The sequence below is a fragment of the Aedes albopictus genome, chromosome 1 (genome assembly GCF_035046485.1).
Source record: "Aedes albopictus strain Foshan chromosome 1, AalbF5, whole genome shotgun sequence".
NCBI classification, from domain to species: Eukaryota; Metazoa; Arthropoda; class Insecta; order Diptera; family Culicidae; genus Aedes; species Aedes albopictus.
The window spans coordinates 43011936-43030510 of NC_085136.1; the positions used below are offsets into that span (position 1 = coordinate 43011936).

Sequence of the window (18575 nt, forward strand, 5' to 3'; positions counted from 1 at the left end):
TGAATAAAACTTAAGTTTGCTTTGAAGCAGGCACACATACGACCTATTCAAATCGAACTGCGGATATATAAGTGCAAAGTGGCATTTCAAACAATGGGTGTTGCTCCTTGTTCACTTTCGCTTTTGCTAGCTGCATTAATGATACTTACCGCGAAAACGGTATCATCAGCATCCTTGTCAGCAGGATGACAGTTAACATCGAATATTATGGTAACTGTTTTGAATAGTTTCAATTTCGGACCCAAATAAATTTCAACCAAGCCTTTTCCTTTTCTTAATAGTAAAATTTTATTATTTTTCATCGAAAATATAATAAGAAAAACGCACTTAACTTATGCACTCTCATTTTAGTTTTCTCTCTCAATTTGCGTTAAAAATTAATTAAACACGACGATGACGACGACGTTTCTTATTTTGTTTTGCTGTGGAGCGCTCGCGCGGGTCCCCGAGGTGAAAGAGAAAAAAAAGCCGTGAAAATATTACAATTCCAAGTATGTAAAAGCAAGAGATCGTAGACCGCCGGTTCTAGGGTATATAAAAGGAAGAGTCCAAGTCGAAACAATTGCAGTTTGCACTAACGATACTTAACATTAGACAACAAACGAGCATAATTTGTCCTGTTCAATTGTTAAATGTGTATCTCATTTAAACGTTATTATTTCTACTATATAAGATTATAGATTCTCTCTGTCTCTTCGTCGACGCGCGATTTCTTACTTGTGCAAAAACTCTTACAGGGGAAAAAATGTCCTTTTCAATCGGTTTGTTTGCGGGGGATTAATTAGATATTAAGGTTTGTGTTTTTTTCGGGGGCGCGTTTTCGCTTTGTTGGTTGTGTGTGTGTGTCTTGTTCATTGTTTGTATGTTTTTTTGTTTTGTTAGTATTTAGTAATTTTGATGTGTGCGGGGGGAAGGTTGTTATTCGGGGCCGCCCTTTTTGCCAATCAGCGATTTGTGGATGTGCGGGATGACACCACCGCCGGCGATCGTCGCCTTGATCAGACTGTCCAATTCTTCATCTCCGCGGATGGCAAGCTGCAAGTGACGGGGAGTGATACGCTTCACCTTCAGATCCTTGGAGGCGTTGCCGGCCAACTCGAGCACCTGCAAGTGGGGAGGAATGATAAAATACCTAGTTAGTATGATGCAATAAAAAAGCAAGTTTATTGGGCAGAGCGCTCACTGTATCACTTATTAACCATCATTTTTATGCTATCACGGTGATGATGTGATGGAAGCACATGACCATTACGGCGAGGACCTGGAATTGCAACCCACTCTTAACAAACTCACAAAATGTGAGTTCCTCCTTCGGAAAAAGATGTAAAGCTTGGGTCCCAAGATGAACTAGTTCCGGGAAATGCCTCGTTACCAAAGATCAAAAGAAAATAATGTAATGTCAAGCTTTTTTTTCGTAATAAAGTTCTGAAGTAACAAGGAGTAGGGTCTTGTACCATTTGTGCAGGTGTACCTATTTTGGGCACTTGTCGCTATAACTAAGTCAATTTCAATCCGATTGATTTGAATTCTTGTACAGAGTTAGATACTGTACGTGCCTAACTCTATACAAAATTTCAAGTCAATCAGTTTGAAATTGACTTAGTTTTAGCGACAAGTGCCCAAAATAGGTACACCTGCCCAATTGGTACAAGACCCTAATCCTTCAATTTCATCAAGAAGTAACAGAGAGCTTGAGCTTGATTGACCGCCCCGTGGATGCTACTCCACTATAGAGTATCGCCAAACCAGCTACACTCACACAAGGAACCAATGAGATATCACCGGGGGACCAATGAGACTAACTTCAGTGTGTGTGAGCATTGACGATCTTCTATTTTTAGGCAACAATGGCGCTTGCCACGTCAAATTGCAAGTCAATGTGAGAAAGGGGAATGACGTGATAATTGGAATCGCTTGTATCCACAGTAGAAAAAAGTGTTGGCGGGATATGGTTGAAGATGGGTTCACACATTGGTGCGTGGATGCCAGGCGTAAGGTGATAGATTAATTAGTGTATTTATTACTGCGAAGATAATGCGGTTCGCTTGATTACATAAATCGTATGCGTTATGATAGGTTGATACTGTGTTGTGAAAGTTGGAAGGAAGGGCAACGGTATTTTCAACCCGTTTCTGTTCTAGCGATGTTCATAGCATGTAAATATACACTCAATTTTGTTTTTACACATTTTTTACGCGGTTTTTCGCATTTTCGCAGGGCAAATCGCGTAGAAAAATTCCTTTGGTTTTTTTTCTTGCGCGACTTCTTGAAATTACGTGAACTCTTTTTACATGAACTATTCGGCACCAACATTTCAAAAGGGCGTAACTGCTTTTTTAAACAAACCACTCTTTTACATCTGTGGGTCATATTTTAAGTGTCCCACGAAATTCAAAAACATTACTAGACAGAGAAATTGCTCTTCTTTCCTATACTGGCGGTGATTTGCCTGGCGGCATTGAAATACGATCTACCGATGTGAAAGAGGAGTTTGTTTCAAAATGCAGTTACGCCCTTTTGAAATGTTGGTGCCGTATTGCATATTTTTTTTTTTATTTATTACAACGTCTTCAACTAAGTGTTGTACAGACTGCTTAAAATTACTTATAACTACATTTTCGACACGTATAATTCTACACATTTTTACTTATCCACAGCATACATTTTACCATTACAAACTAACAATCATTATTTCACAAAACTACAACGATCAACAAAAAAGCATCTTTGCGACAAACATAACACAACAATTTTTAGGGCTTCCAAGTGTCAATCGAGCGGTTGTGAAATTCACGGAATTTTATCTTGTCGGGCCATGTCGACACACACATTGCTAGGTCTTTCCATCTTGACTTTAAAACAACTCTAAAGGAAACATAGTCTAATAAGCTGCAGTCCATCCGTTTCGGTACTAGTTTCGTAATGTTCACGCAGTCTCCAATCGGGACACCAACACATCTGCGTACCATCGCCTCTACAACTTTTTCGGAGGTCGAACTGTCGATGTTTGTCAACAGTAATGAGAACCAGCCGTCTATTGTTGCTTCCGTAGTCTTTTGTTTTTCATGCAGGTTTGTTTGAGCCAAATCTCTACCACTCGTATAGCTTGTGTTCGTTCCACGTATAACCCCAGCAGTTGCGATCGGAGTGGAATGAAGCAGGCTTGCGTTCGCGGAAGTAATATCGTGCGGTACGATCTGTTGCAATTTGTCCATTATCGTTGACACTTGCGATTTCAACAGAGAAATCTCTGAATCAATCGATGTTGTATCTATCGGTGAAGATGACGTTTGTTGAGAATTTCTCCATTGAGTAAAAGATGGTATACATTCTTTGCATAGCCACACGGTTCCCTGAGTGTGAGATAAACCTTGTAGCTGATCGCTGCTCATACCAATACATGATATATGGAATGAGCTGCCGCACGGACCAGCACACACAGCGTACACTCAGTAGCAAAAAAAAAAGCCGAGCTGATTTTTTCTCCTAAAATGCGTCATGTTCAATCTGCTGCAACTTTGACAATTATCAATATTTTTGGCTGAAAATTTTATCGCTTCATCATCAATATATTGATAATGTATGGACAAAATTTCAAATTAATAGTAATTATATATTTTGAGTTATAACAACTTATATGAAAAAATCCATTTTTGGACATACCTTTTTCAAAAATCCGTATTTCAGTGAAAAATTTAAGTAGCTTCATAAAAATTTCACTGCAGCGTCAGTAAATATAGGAAATGTTGTGGTCAAAATTTGAAATGTTTTCATCCAGCGGTTTTGGCCACAGAAATCGTCAAAGTTGAAGTACCACTGTGGGTGAATACAGTTTTCACTCCATATTGACCACGCTGAAACACCGGTGCAGAAAAAAAGCCGAGGTCAATTCGTTCCATTAATGTTTAGATCTAAGTTTTAATAAACAATGTATATTATATGACATATTTTTTATAAATTTTCGTGTGGTCTGCTAGTTGTTTATGACATTCTACTCGTAACACATAGTGCGTTACGCATTACACGTAATGCGTTACAAACATACGTATATTAGTGAATATACAAGTAGTTTGAATAATTTGCAAATTTTGGCTACTGTTAAAACCTTATCATAAGCAAACAACTGATGTTACATGCCTTTCTATATCATACTTTGTGGTTCTCAATTATACCCCACAACTTGTTTACTTTTAATATTTATTTTACAGTTGCCAAAATTGGTAAATTATACAAACTACCTGTATATTTACTAACATATTTATGTATGTTTGTAACGCATTAAGTGTAACGCGTAACGCACCATGTGTTACGTGTAGAATGTCATAAACAACTAGCAGACCACACAAAAATTTAGAAAAAAATTGTCATATAATATGGATTGCTTATTAAAACATAGATCTAAACATTAATGGAACGAATTGACCTCGGCTTTTTTTCTGCACCGGTGTTTCAGCGTGGTCAATATGGAGTGAAAACTGTATTCACCCACAGTGGTACTTCAACTTTGACGATTTCTGTGGTCAAAACCGCTGGATGAAAACATTTTAAATTTTGACCACAACATTTCCTATATTTACTGACGCTGCACAGTGGCCGGAAGCCGGACAAAACCTCAAAAATCGACTTCAATATTTTATTTTTCTAATATTTTTCTTCCATTTTAGATACTTCAACTAAGAAAACCCCAAATTTTTAAGCCATTTGGAAGAAAATTGAGTCTTGTGGATTTTTTTAAAGTTGAAGTTTTATGTGCTACAATATTAGTATTTATTGTCTTTATTTTATGAGCTTCCTTAATGAGTTCGTTATAAAAGCTAGGAAGACTTGAATAATGTGACAATATTTTTTGTGTTTTTGGGTATGAATAACCATTACATTTCAGGGATTGTTTGGAGTTCAATCACAAAATTATTATGTTTTTACAATATGCAAACATATTGACTATTTTGAAATTTTGGAGAAAAACTTCGTATTAAAAAGATCCAGTACTTGTTTAGGAAACATCAGAAAACGACGCCGTATCCCGGATCTGACTTGCAATTTTTTTCTAGTTTTTGGCTATATAGGTCACTGCTTGCGCATTTTTGCGCTAAGAACGAAAAAAAAATTTTTTTTGTCTATCAAGTCACAATGGAGCCGCATGGTTGTAGAAGAAGTGATATTGTTTAAAGTTTAAATTTTATCTTAACATAGTTCAAATTGACTTCAGAATACTAACAATTTAGCGTAATTTTCATTCTTGTAAGAGACTTTCACCAAGTCAGATGGTCATAAAGGGGGGGGGTGTCTGATAATGTAATGGCCACAGCTTTAATATTTTTATTATTTTGTTAATATTATTTTATTTTTCGACAGAAAAACACAAGAAGGTGAGTGCTCCAGTTAAAAACAGTAAGCCTGAGAGGAAAGGAGTGGTGACTAAGTATGAATAAGCCTTTATTTTCTTAGACACTACCCACATGTTGCTTCACCAGATACAACTAACTCTTTTAATCTTCAAAATAAAAGAGAGACAAAAACACATGTAAAAATAACTACACGAAACACATGTAAAAATAACTACAAACCATTGCTCATTGATTTTCTTAAACTAGTCGTTTCTTTGATTCATCTTAATCGTTAGAATTGCTCAACAACCTTGGAAGTAATCTCTTCACGAACTTCTATCGAAGTTTCAATATATAGCGACATCTACATGTTTCTTTTCTACACGCACATCACTACAGTTCAAAGCAATAATCATCTATAAAATATAAAAGAAATTCACTAAACGGCGTTTAACGCTACGTTAAATATGTTTCTGCGTAAACGTCGCGATCACCAAGGCAATATTTAAAATTTTAATCGCAATTTTATGAAACGAACATTTTACGCTCTTTAGTAAAACCCCTTATATTGGTTTTCTAAACTTGAAGTTTTATTGTATGTAATTCATGCAGTTTCGTTAAACACATTTCTGCTGAAAGACACACAGAGTGATAAAGATTTTGAAAATATTTGCTGGAACTCTACTGTTCATATATATGATTACCGATCTCTGATGATCGTTTATCAAAAACTCCCTTCAATATTGCGAATATGAATTGCTAATTCTTTATGGATAGGGTTGTTTTGGTTGCTTCGACAAGTGATAGTAGGGATCAGTGCTGAAAATTTCATTTCGTCATATCTAAATTTAACCACCTACAGCTCATTTTAGAAGCTGAACCTGAGAATATGGTATATGAAAAACTTGTGCGGCTAAACCAGTTCTGTAAGAAAGTCGCGGAAAAACCGCTATTTTTCGAATACTTAAGGTAAATGTCACGGACTACCTTTGAAAAATGCCAAATGATATTCACCGTGAATGTCATTGGCATTTTTCGAAGGTAGTGCGTGACATTTACCTTAAATATTCGAAAAATAGCGGGTTTTCCGTGACTTTCTTGCAGAACTGGTTTAGCTGCACAAATTTTTCATATACCATATTCTTAGGTTAAGCTTCTAACATGAGCTGTAGGTGATTGAATTTGGATATGACGAAATGAATTTTTCAGCACTGGTAGGGATAGATGTACCTCGATCGAAGTTGTTGAAACGAGATTGATAAAAAGCAGTTCAAATTTTACGCAGTTCACTATATTAGAATATCTGACCCCATAACGAATGAATTAACACACCTCCGTGGACCCACCGTAAAATGTCACGTGGTCTATGGGCAGTCCTTGAGAATAGACCATGTCTTGTCAGCCAACATTGGTATGCATCTGAATTGATCCATTGAAAGAAAACGTAGGTAAATGATTTTTTCTAATGATTTATGTAGTTTTGAAGATTTTGGACCACCCTAACAGCAACAAATGCACAATTATAGTTTATTTCAATACCAATACATGATTTAAGAACCCCCAAATTAAAAGGTTAATCGAAACCAACGTTCGGAAAGCATATCGTGATAGCTTATTATCGGTTATTTTTACATGCTTTCCATAATCAGCAGATTTCAAAATTTTGAACCACCCTAATATAGTAAAATCAAAATATATGATAAGTTCCATATCACAAATAGATTTAGGGAACTAAAATCATCATAACCTATGAATTTTAGCACTTTAGGTTAACATTTGAGGTTTTGTCCGACTTTTGTATGGAGGCCCGCCACTGTGCGCTGCAGTGAAATTTATATGAAGCTACTTAAATTTTTCACTGAAATACGGATTTTTGAAAAGGGTGTGTCCAAAAATGGATTTTTTCATATAAGTTGTTATAACTCAAAATATATAATTTCTATTAATTTGAAATTTTGTCCATACATTATCAATATATTGATGATGAAGTGGTAAAATTTTCAGCCAAAAATATTGATAATTGTCAAAGTTGCAGCAGATTGAACATGACGCATTTTAGGAGAAAAAATCAGCTCGGCTTTTTTTTTGCTACTGAGTGTACAAAGCTGACTCCGTGTATATGCATATCGAGCACTCTTTGCAATATACAATTTTATCACGGCAGGTCGAATTCTTTTTCATGTTTATCGGCGGAAACTCGGCAGATATACAGATTCCTTGACACGAAAACGACGAAGCACAGAAAAATACAGTAATATGAAGCCGTTTCAACAATTTAGGCGTTCGAGGAACTTATTTAACAGCAAAATATTCGGGCGAACAGAGAGTTAGCTAGACAACAACGATACACTCGATACGATACTTTGCGCGGACGCATCCATCCATTGCGTAAAAACAGAATTGAGTGTACTTAAGTTGTATATGTAGAGAGGAGAAAGTATATAGATAGATACAAAATAGTAGAAGAGGAACGGATCAGGGATTAAACCCAGGAACTTCTGCGTGCGAATTAGAAGCGGTAGCCACTAGTCCACCAAACCCGTCTTCATCAAAATGTAGCAGAAGAACGTCTGTGAATTACTCTAGATTTCCCAACAGTTCATCTAATAGCCCCAAAACTGCCCCATCTGAATAGGAAACCCAGCCAGCATGGGGCTGTTATGCAAATAGGGGCAGAACAGGAATGCCTTCATCTCAGAAATTTCGACAGGAACTCCTCCTGTAACAGAAAATTCTCTAGATTTCCAGCAATAATGTCTCCTGGTCCAGGAGTCTATGAGTTCCTTCAGCAACTCATTAGGGATTTCCCAGGTAATCTCCAGAATGAATATCTTGATGAGGTCTTGGAGTCATTCATACATTCATTCATACACTGTAGGAACTGTTTGAGGAGTTTCTATGTAAAATTTCTGATGCAAAGAACTTTTGGGAATACTTGAAGGGTAACTCCTTTGAGAAATCCCCGATGGAACTTCTTCTAGGAAATTTCCTAAAGTTTTTTTTTAATCTTTACTATAGAGACTTTCAGTCCGAGACTGGTTCGTCTCCACGTTTTTCTAAAGTTATTTTGTTAAGAATTATTGACTGATGGAGCTTTTAAATGAATCCATGAAGGAATTTCTGGGAAAAAAAATGCCTAGAGAAACTTCTCATCGTAGGAATCTTTGACGAAACTCCTCCTAGTGAATGAAACACTATTAACGGAACCCTATAAATGCGCATTTTAGTTTCCGTATCGAGCTCCACGTTTGAGAACTAGATACGCAAAATAAAATGAAACATTACAAATGCACAAATCACAAACAAGCAACACGTAACACCAATTATGCCCAGTTATCTAAGTAGTCCAATCCCAAGATGACGAGGTTTCACTATTGTTCTTGATTCATCAGTCAATCCTGTAATCGTATTTTTTTTGGCTGGTTGTCTTTAGTTCACAGCGAAAGTTGCTTTAATAGCTTGTGTTTGGTCTAGGAATTTCCAACCCTAAGGGGGCACCCTAATTCGGACAACAACACAAGACCGTCTACAATTTGATGTTCGTTTTAGGCGACGGCTTACGTGATTTGTACTGGATCGCTCCTGAAATGTTTGGAGCGCTACAAATGCACATTAAATTTAGGGACACTTTCACAAACCAGAGTATAGCATACGATACAAATAATACGATTAATTGCAAACGTAACACCTTTTAGGATTGTGCTACTTTTCCCCGAATGTCGGTTCCCCGAATGTCGTTTCCCCGAACGCCGGTTACCCGAATCGAATGGCCCGTTTCCCCGAAAGTCAGTTCCCCGAATGACCCGTTTCCCCGAAAATACTATATATTACATTCTTGTTCGAAATGACCATTGTTAGACAGATCGTTGGAACCAATTTGGTACTACAAAGAACGAGCAGCAACGGAAAGAAGGAGTCATATTACCATTCTTCATTCAGCAGGGTTTCAGCAGGTCTGAGGAGCAATAAAACTTGAAAGAACCGCCTATAAAATAAAGAAGGGTGTGATTCGGGGAAAAGTACCATTCGGGGAAACGGCATTCAGGGAATCGGCGTTCGGGGAAACGACATTCGGGGAAAAGTAGCACAACCCACCTTTTAGATGGATATTTTAATCTTCCGAAGCAAGTGTGATCTGTGGAAAATATAACCTCAGAATTTTGAGTTGAACTTGAATGAATTCAGATTAATCACTACACATCTACATCGAGTTTTCATTTGCTGTAGTGGCAACGCGCCTGTCTAGTGCGTAGAAGTCGTGAGTTCTAGTCTCACCAAGAGGACGAGAAACTTTTTGGCAAATTTCACTCCAATTTGTCCATTTCTCACTAACGCCAGTATTTGTAACTTTTAGCTATTGGGTAATGGATAATTTTAAACGTCGGCTTTTTTATTTATCGCTAACAAAGCCGCAATGTGATTGTAGCGGTGATGGCAGCACGGAAATCTATTCCAACCAAATTGCTGTCTTGAATACCTGCGCGCGCGTTATCCATCACGTCCAAGACCGCAGTTAGAAGTTGAGTTGCGTTGACCCGAATATCGTGATAGTTCAGTTATCGAGCGGAAGTTAGATGGAAGAGTTACTGACCCCTGGGAATTCTTTACCAACAATCGGAATCCATTCAGAAACTCATTTTGGATTTTAACCAAGAAATCCTATTAGAATTCCTCCTTCATTTTCGAGATTCACCAAAATGATCCTTCGGAAAATCTTCCAGGCGTTTCTCCGATGGCGTTTCAGAATTTCCTGTGGGAATGCTTCCAAGATTTTTTTCAATCCCTCCATAAATTGATCTTCCATGAGTTCCTTCAAGGGCCTCCTTGGAGTTTTCTATTGGGATTCCTCCGAAAGGCCTGAAGTACACGGAGTCAAATATTTAACAAGGAAAGAACTCAAGAAACAACATCAGTTTGACACTAATGAAAATTCGATCGAGTCAAACAGGATGTTTGAGCATTGGTTTCTTTGTGGACATATATTTGACCCTGTATACTAACAGCTAAAGTTTTTTCTATGATTTGGTTAGAAGTTTCTCCTGGGACTCTTCAAAACGTCTCTTCTTACAATAATTTCTCCAGGAGTTCTTGGTATACTTTTGCCGGATTATCTCTATTGGATATGCTTTTTATTACTGGAAGCGGTTAGGTCAGTAACGGGAAAATATGCTGTTGTGATACCAAGCACAATTCCTAAAGTAATCCCTGTATGGGTAGGGGGAGGGGGGGTGGATTGATGGCGACATTCCTGGAAAAATATCTGGAGGTCCCTCTAGATAGAAGATCCCTAGAAAAAACATTAAAATCCCACGAGCACGGAGGATTACCCGAAAAAAAAAATACTTGGTGGAATATCCGGAGCAATTTCAGGATGAATCCCAGGAACCTCCGGGTAATTCATAGAAATAGCCCTATATGGAAATCTATAGAGAAATCCGGCTGGTGTTATTTTTGGAGAAACCCCTGGATGCAGTGATGGAATTACTCTTCTCATGAAGCAATTCGCGAGTGTAAAGCCAACACTAGGCTTACTCACGATTCCGAGAGTAAACAGTGTGTGAGTTTATTCGCACCCGCCTGCTTCGTGAGTAAGAAGCAAAACAGAAACACTCATGAGCTTTTATTCGTGAATAACTAGTGGAGGTGCGGGAAGTGCATTTTGTTATGGTTATAATAGCAATTCCAGTGATTATCCAACATAAACTAATGCTTTATGCTTTATTGTTCCTGAATAGCAGCACTGTCAGTCGTTAAAATGCGTTTTTCGTCAAAATGCAAAAAACTCACGAAGCTTCGCGAATCACATGCGAGTGCTTGCCAGCTTCGTTTACTCAAGAATAAAGAAGTGCGAGTATTCTCGGGCCCCTGTTGTTCACGAGTATGTTTGTTTTGGTTTGTGTCTGCTCAGCTGCAATCTTCATCATTTTCCATCCCTGCCTGGATGTAACCACGGTAATTTCTGAAGAATTCCTAAGAGGAGTTTATGAAAAAAATTGTAGGAAATTGTTCGATACATTCCGAGAAGAGTTCATGTAAAAATATTAGGGAAACCCTGCCGGTATGCCAGCAATTTCTGGAGAATTCCTAGCAGAAGTGTCCGAAGGAATCCCAAGAAAATTAATCTGGAGATATTTCTGGGGAGGCATTCATATTTAATAACTCGGAAGAATTTTTCTTGGAGAACTTTTTCTTATTTTTGGCTACGTAGTCTTTAGTGAACTAACGACGTTCTATATTGTCCCAACGTTTCGACAGTTGGTGTGTCCTTCTCAGGGGGTGCTAAAATGTAATTTTAATAATTGTTTGAAATGATTGAGTGTGGGAATACATACAGTATGACCCATAAAAAAATGCGACATTCCATTTTTTTGCAGTATTTGATGATTTTTAATGAAATAATCCCAATGAATTAAACTTTTTTGGATTAGGATACAATAAGGAGGTCATTGTCATACAGGATCTCTAAAATTTCTGTCAAAATATTCATTGGTTACGTATATGGGATACCTTATAATTGTTAACAATTTCTAAATAAAATCAAGTTTTCCTATAATTTTCATAGCAAAATGAACTAAGATAAAAACTTTAAACACATGGAAACCATGAAGAAATATGTACTCTTTAATACGCCCATGTTTGAAAAATATTTTAAAAACAATTTCAAATGTTTAGGAAACAAAAACTAAAAAAGGTGCTACATATTAAAAACCGTATTTAAGATAAATTAATAAAAAACTTAACACTGTTAGAACATTTTTCAAAACATTTTTTTTGTCGATGAAGGCATATATACCTACCACAGACAAACAGACGTAACACTTCGAACATTTTTCGAATCAAATCATAGTCACGGAAACATATTCGCCCAATGCTAAAAGGACTGAGTTTGGCCGACCATCAACTAGGTGGCGGTAGTGGACAAACGTCAAACTCGAGCAAAAGCGATGCGAGTGCCACGGGTGGTCAGTTGGCCAACTATCAAATTTTCAAATAGACCGTTAAATCGGTGTACGATGCAAAATAACAGAGTGTTACGTCTGTTTGTCTGTGTACCTACCTTTATGATATGTACAAATACTATGTACTTAAAAACAATTTCATGCTTAAAACATAATATTTTCTAAAACTTATCATTTGTCAAATAATTCAATTTTCACAAAATGTCTCTTAATTTATAAGTTAATATTTTTTTTCGTGCTTGTCCGACGAACCAACCGACTCCTGAAGACCTTATCCAGCCATAAAAGTACTATTTTGAAAATAAAATTTGATTGAATGTGATTGAAAGCAATTGAAAGAAAATTATATCCTTAAAAAACGGCCTCTGGCGCGTGGACGATTTCGACATCCATATGTTCAACGTTATATTTCCGAAGGTATTTGCATGGAATCAGTCTATGTTTCTTTGCCATTATAAGATTAGTGGCTCTACTATACTATCCAATAGATACATGCGAGGTTAATCAGTTCGAAGTAGGGGAACGATGACTTTGAAAACTGTCGCATTTTTTTATGGGTCATACTGTAGTTATTGTGTCTTAGGCTCTGTCTCAATTGAGATATTAAAAATAATTTTAATCAAATTTGACAGTTCGAAAATTATTTCAAAGCTCGAAAATCATTGTGCTGTCAAATTTAATTTTTTTTCTGGCCCAATTTGAACACGTCAATGTTGATCGATGTTGACAATGTTGCCTTACCAAAAATGATTCCGCTCAGAAATGAAAACTTTTCGGAAAATTTAAAAACAAAATATTATTTTGCCTCGAAATTTCTTCGATGCTTTCCTTATTTATTCCTCCAAGTTGCCTCTCACTAGAAATTCTCACTGATAGTTCTTCCGTAGCACAATTTCTCCAGCATGTGACTCTTTACGGAGATTCCTGGAGAAACTTCCGGAAGAATATAGAAGAAATTTGTGAGGAATTCCTGAAAAAACTGAAGGAATTGTTCCAGGGTGTCTTGAAAATTCTGGGGGAACTTCCGGAGGAGTTCCTAACAAAACCCTAGAGAAGTTCATAAAAAAACTTCCAGAGAAATTCAGAAACTCCTGGAACAATTGCGGGATGAATTTCCGTAAGTACTGCAAATGAGAAATTCCTTGAGGAATTGTTCCATTTATTTGTAATCCCTGGAGGAACTTTAGGAGGGATTCCTGGACGAAATATTGGAGAAGTTTTAGGATAAATATTTAAAGAAGTGCGCAGAAAAAATCCTTTGTGACACTTCCTTATGTTGACTTCACATACACAAAAAGGGAATCAAGAGGTAGCGTGAATACGACCCGTATTCTTGGTGGCAGTGCTTATATGTGGAAAAAGTTATCAAAATTATCAAGAAAAATATGAAAATAGAGAAAAATATGAAAATAGAGAATGAGCTGGGAAGAAATTCACCATGATCGAAATAAAACCAATCTAGAGGGCGGTCAACAGTTGTAAAACCAAAAACAAGTGGGTAAGACAAAGTTTGCCGAGGCAGCTAGTGAATATAAAAATGTGTTTGAATCCCCTTTGAGGAAAAATAGCTTAAATACTGATTTTTTTATGAGCAGGGAAGAAAATCAACACGATCGAAATATTTATCTAATGCCGACTTCTTGAACAATATTCAACGGAAAACACTTCGCTATCCGTCGTAAATCAAGCTACGGACTTCAGCAAGATAAAGTACAATTAAGCAAAATTTCATCCATACCAAATCCATACACATATTTCTATGATAAAAATGATTACATTATATTTATTACGGACGCATAGACGGGCCCACCTCAGAATCGACGCAAGAGAGAAACAGAGAGAAAAGTGCAAGCCGATATGTAAACAAACACCAGTGGACAAGCGTACGCATGCGCGAGCCGGTGAGGTCGAAAATTATCGTTCTGTCAAACATAAGTCTGCTCTGGAGCAGAATTATTTTTGACAGTTCGAAAATCAAGGAAAAATAATTTTCGAACTGTCAAATTTAATTAAAATTATTTTTAATATCCCAATTGAGACAGACCCTTACAATACTTGTGTCGTTATTCATTCTATGATTTGTCTATGACTGCCGGGTTGGAAATTTGTTGATTTATGAATTTTTGTACCGGCAGTGACGCAATCTTTCTATTCTGCGGTCATTCTTTTCCTCAACCTGGATTGGTGAACGTGCCCTATCCGAATAATTGGGCCCCTCTCATCTATGCTATCGTCTCTCGTGGTATCATATCGATCACTTTTGCTTTCAATGTCGTGCAACACTGCTGCGTATGTGGTGATGAATCTGTCTATATCGGTTCTTCTATTGACTGTATGGTTTTTGTTTGTGAAGTGACACATTTCCAAAAATGGGAGTGTTGACTATCTGTATGGTCAATGATATGTGTCTTCTAAATTGAATTTGTGTTCTGTCTCTGCACTGTTGTCGTTTCTATCAGTGATGTTTTGGCTATTTCTGTGTTAGTATTGTTCTCATCCCCACACACAATTACTGCCGTGTGCAGCATAGTTGTCCCATGTTAATAGGGATTCCTATTAGTCCGATGTCGATTCTTAAGCAAATCATATTTTTGTTCCTCATGAGGTCATTCAAAACAAATTTGATATTTTCACCGCCTTATTTCACAGGTCAATATGCCACGAAAAAGGTATGCATGAAGTGAATACATTTGTTTGGAAATAATTGGAGTTAGATTACAAAAAGTAGGCGCTTCGAAAAAACAACATGGGACTGACATGCGAAGAGGGGCAGTATAGAGCAAGAGACAACTTGGGTAACCAATATAATTTGGACTTCTTTATATTTTCGACCCCCTGAGTCGTATTATACAAATTTTCTCAGATTTGATGAAGAGATGACGGCAATTTTTAGAATCATTCGCTTAATTAGATTGATCTCCACTGGCAGCAATCATTTTCTCTCTGGAAATATCATTATTTGCTTTAAAATTATTGTTTGTCCATCTCGCCATCCGTGCGAGTGTCGCAACATGTTTACGAAAAGAGAATGTGGTGCTGACGAAGCTTGCAGATATTAACAAAAACGTTTATCATTCAAGGGCATTTAATTCGCAAAGTTCGTCTAATCGACCTTTGTCAATCAAGTAATAAGGATGTGATCCAGCATATTAATGTGGTAGATTCTTCTAAAATAGGTTGAAATGGATTTAAACACCGGGTGTCCAAAATATATACTTAGGAGGGTCCAAAATGCATTGGGGTGTCCAAACCAACGAAAACTGATGCTTCAGAAATCAGATATTTTTATCAAGTTTCAACCAGAAATGACATTGTGGGCATTTTTAACGGACAGTGGAGGCTTTTACGATCCTGACGTCATCATTGTGTGTAACACTCTCTGAATCTGTTTGATTTTGATTTATGTCGTTTTCGTTTTTGATTCAGTTCCAACCTCGGTTGGAACTGGATCAGATCACAGGTTCAACCTCAACCCGACTTCTGTTTCGCTTGTACTAAAGTTTGTTTGACGTTGTTTGTTTACACATTTTCCGCCGATCCAGTTCCAACCCAGGTTCAAAAACGAATTCGACATTAAATTCAAAATAATATGCTCCAGGGATCCAAAATTCGACCGTCACCCTATGCTGCACACGGCAGATTAATTCAGACAATCATTAAAATAACATTTTAGTACCTTCTGAAGAAGACACACGGCAAGAAACAAAACGTCGTTAGCTCGATAAAAACTGCGAGGCCGAAAAATTAGAAATTGAACAATACAGTCGATCAATCACCAATTCTTGGACGATGTCCTGAAAGATGTTTTACAGAAAAAGCAGTATAAATTGCTGAAAGAATCCCAGCAAAAAATCTCTTCTTCGATTCCCTTGAATTTATGTTGAAATCTTTGATCCTGCGTGATATCTTGATAGAAAATTTTTCTGGAGAAATCCCTGCAGCAACTACTGAATCAATCGCAGCAGGAAATCTTCCGCAAGAACCCCAGGGAAAAAACATAGACCAAATTTGGGCCATCTCAGAAACCTTCCTCATCTACATAATACTTTCGATTTGCTTGCGATAATTTTTGTTTGAATTTTTGTGTCTGGATCAAGGGAATTTAAGCCAATTTTGATTAAGTTGCATCAACGTGAAAATTGATTTTTAGAGCATTTTATGTTTATCGCAGCCCTTAACTATACAAAAATTAATCTGTATCTAAAATTTTATTTCAAATTTCATATACAACGTACGTGCATATTTTATGTTCATGCGTAGTTACATAAATAACGCCAAAGCGTCCACCAACAGGGCGTAGCAAAAGACGCGCGAAACCAGTTCTTGTTGTTTATCAACAAAAAAAAGCACATCTTCCCGAAAAATAAAATCAAAATGCACGCACATGGCCAAAATGCGATTTACCTGCGATGTGACGTCGCAGGTACAACCGATCCCAACATTTTGCTACCCGCGTAACGAACGCGCGCGCTTGTTTGCGACCCAAACAAACAAGAACCGATCGTTAAAAAAAAAGGTACAAAATGGCGCCCAAAACAAAAAAAACGCATAAGCATCGAACGGGCGCGCTTGTCCCTAACCCCAAAATATCCAAACGTTGCTGCTGTGCTGCACTTCAATTTCCCAGTTTATCGCTTCGGTTACATCACCCATCTCGCTTTCTCTCACACGGTCGCGTTCGAAGGTAGCACACCCTTCCGCGACTGATGCAAGAAACCTACCTCAGCTGTCAGGTATTCTAGGATGGCAGCAGAATATACGGCTGCTGTGGCTCCGACGCGCCCATGGCTGGTCGTGCGGTTCTTCAGGTGTCGGTGAATTCTGCCAACCGGGAACTGGAAACAAAACAAAAACACACATGAAAATAACCGTTATCGAATGGGATGATCCTCTTCCCGCCAATCGCCACCCAACCGATTGGCGCCAAAAATTCCCTCCCAATCGTAAACCGAAAATCTCACCTGTAGTCCAGCGCGCGCCGAGCGGGAAACTGCTTTGGCTTTCGCTTTTCCGGAATCCTTACCAGCTTTTCCTCCAGCCTACACGGGGGCAATAAAAACGAAAATTAGTTCCAAACGCCCCACCATCACGGCCCACCCAAGCCGAGCAGTAGAATCGTCCGCCATCACGGCTGCAGCGGAGCTCGGCGATAACTCGGTGAAAATATAGGTTATCTTTCAAGGCCTGCTCGGGTGATGCGCGCTTTTTGCTCCATCCCTCTTGCGAGGAAAATGAGCGAAAATAATCCATCCCAAGCAAAGGAAAAACTCCAGCTCAGTTTCAATCGATTTTTCACAACGGCAGTCCAGTGAAGAAACGTCACCAAATAAACGCATCCACTTTTCATTCAAATTTCGCTTGTTAACCACAACGCCGAGCGAAGCCCTGAAAAATCCAAGCCAGCGGCGTCCGACGCCGATCGCCTCAAGCCGCTTCCTTGGGAAGATTTTCCTCGTATTTTCACCGGGTACCGCCACCATACGTACCATTTTTGCTATCTAGATAATAATCCTCTTTGCGGCTACGTCGAACTGACACTGAAAACGTTTATCGCTGGGGCAGAAATTCGCTTCTTTCTGCTGGTAAACACGCACACTTCTTTGGAAAATGGCTGCTGCTAATCTTGCACAGAGTCCGGAACTTGGATGCCTGGCACAAACAGTAGGTTACTTCTAATCACGCACACCCGACTCGGGACCGGACGACGACTGCACTGAACGAGCAAAAATACAATACTGTGAAACGAAGCGGCACCGACGAACGCCCGAACGGTTGACGACGGTTTTGGGCGGGAGAGAATTTACCCGAGCCGACCGAAATTTACCTGGGAGATTCTCTCCGCTCGAGGGCTTCGAGTGGGAGAGTTTCACATCGGGCAGCACTAGGAGTGCGAGAGATGTCATCATGTACTAAATGGATTCAGGTAGACAGATATAAGGCCAAATGGTCTAAAATAAAATACGTTAAATCGAAGAGCTTGAATGCAAAATTACCTGCGTCGATAAATATTCGTTATTTTCGCCAAAAACTACCCGTACACTGACAAAAAACCAAAGTTAAAGTTAATGCAGTTGACCCCTGATAAAAAATATCATAAAAATACAATAAATTTTATTGTTACAACACCATTTTTTCGAAAAATATTCACCATTAAACATATTGTAATTTGCACAGCACATTCACCATCACCCCTATTGTTCTTTTCCATTCGGCGAATGGTAAATGGCAGTTTTACAATAAAAAATGGTGGTCGTTATGTATCTTAACCATAAAATTTTGAGAAAATTTT

General features: G+C 38.0%; 1 protein-coding gene across 1 annotated transcript; it reads right to left on the reverse strand.

Annotated features, from left to right (window-relative positions):
* Positions 1–263: 263 nt before the first annotated feature.
* LOC109402633 (histone H2A.V) lies at positions 264–18022 on the reverse strand. Its single transcript, XM_019675337.3, has 4 exons — positions 17773–18022; positions 17248–17325; positions 17008–17121; positions 264–1104 (listed from the first exon to the last, which is right to left on the reverse strand). Exons 1-4 carry the CDS (start codon positions 17773–17775, stop codon positions 919–921), a joined length of 381 nt encoding a protein of 126 aa, XP_019530882.1. The 5' UTR covers positions 17776–18022; the 3' UTR covers positions 264–918.
* Between the last annotated feature and the right edge of the window lie 553 nt (positions 18023–18575).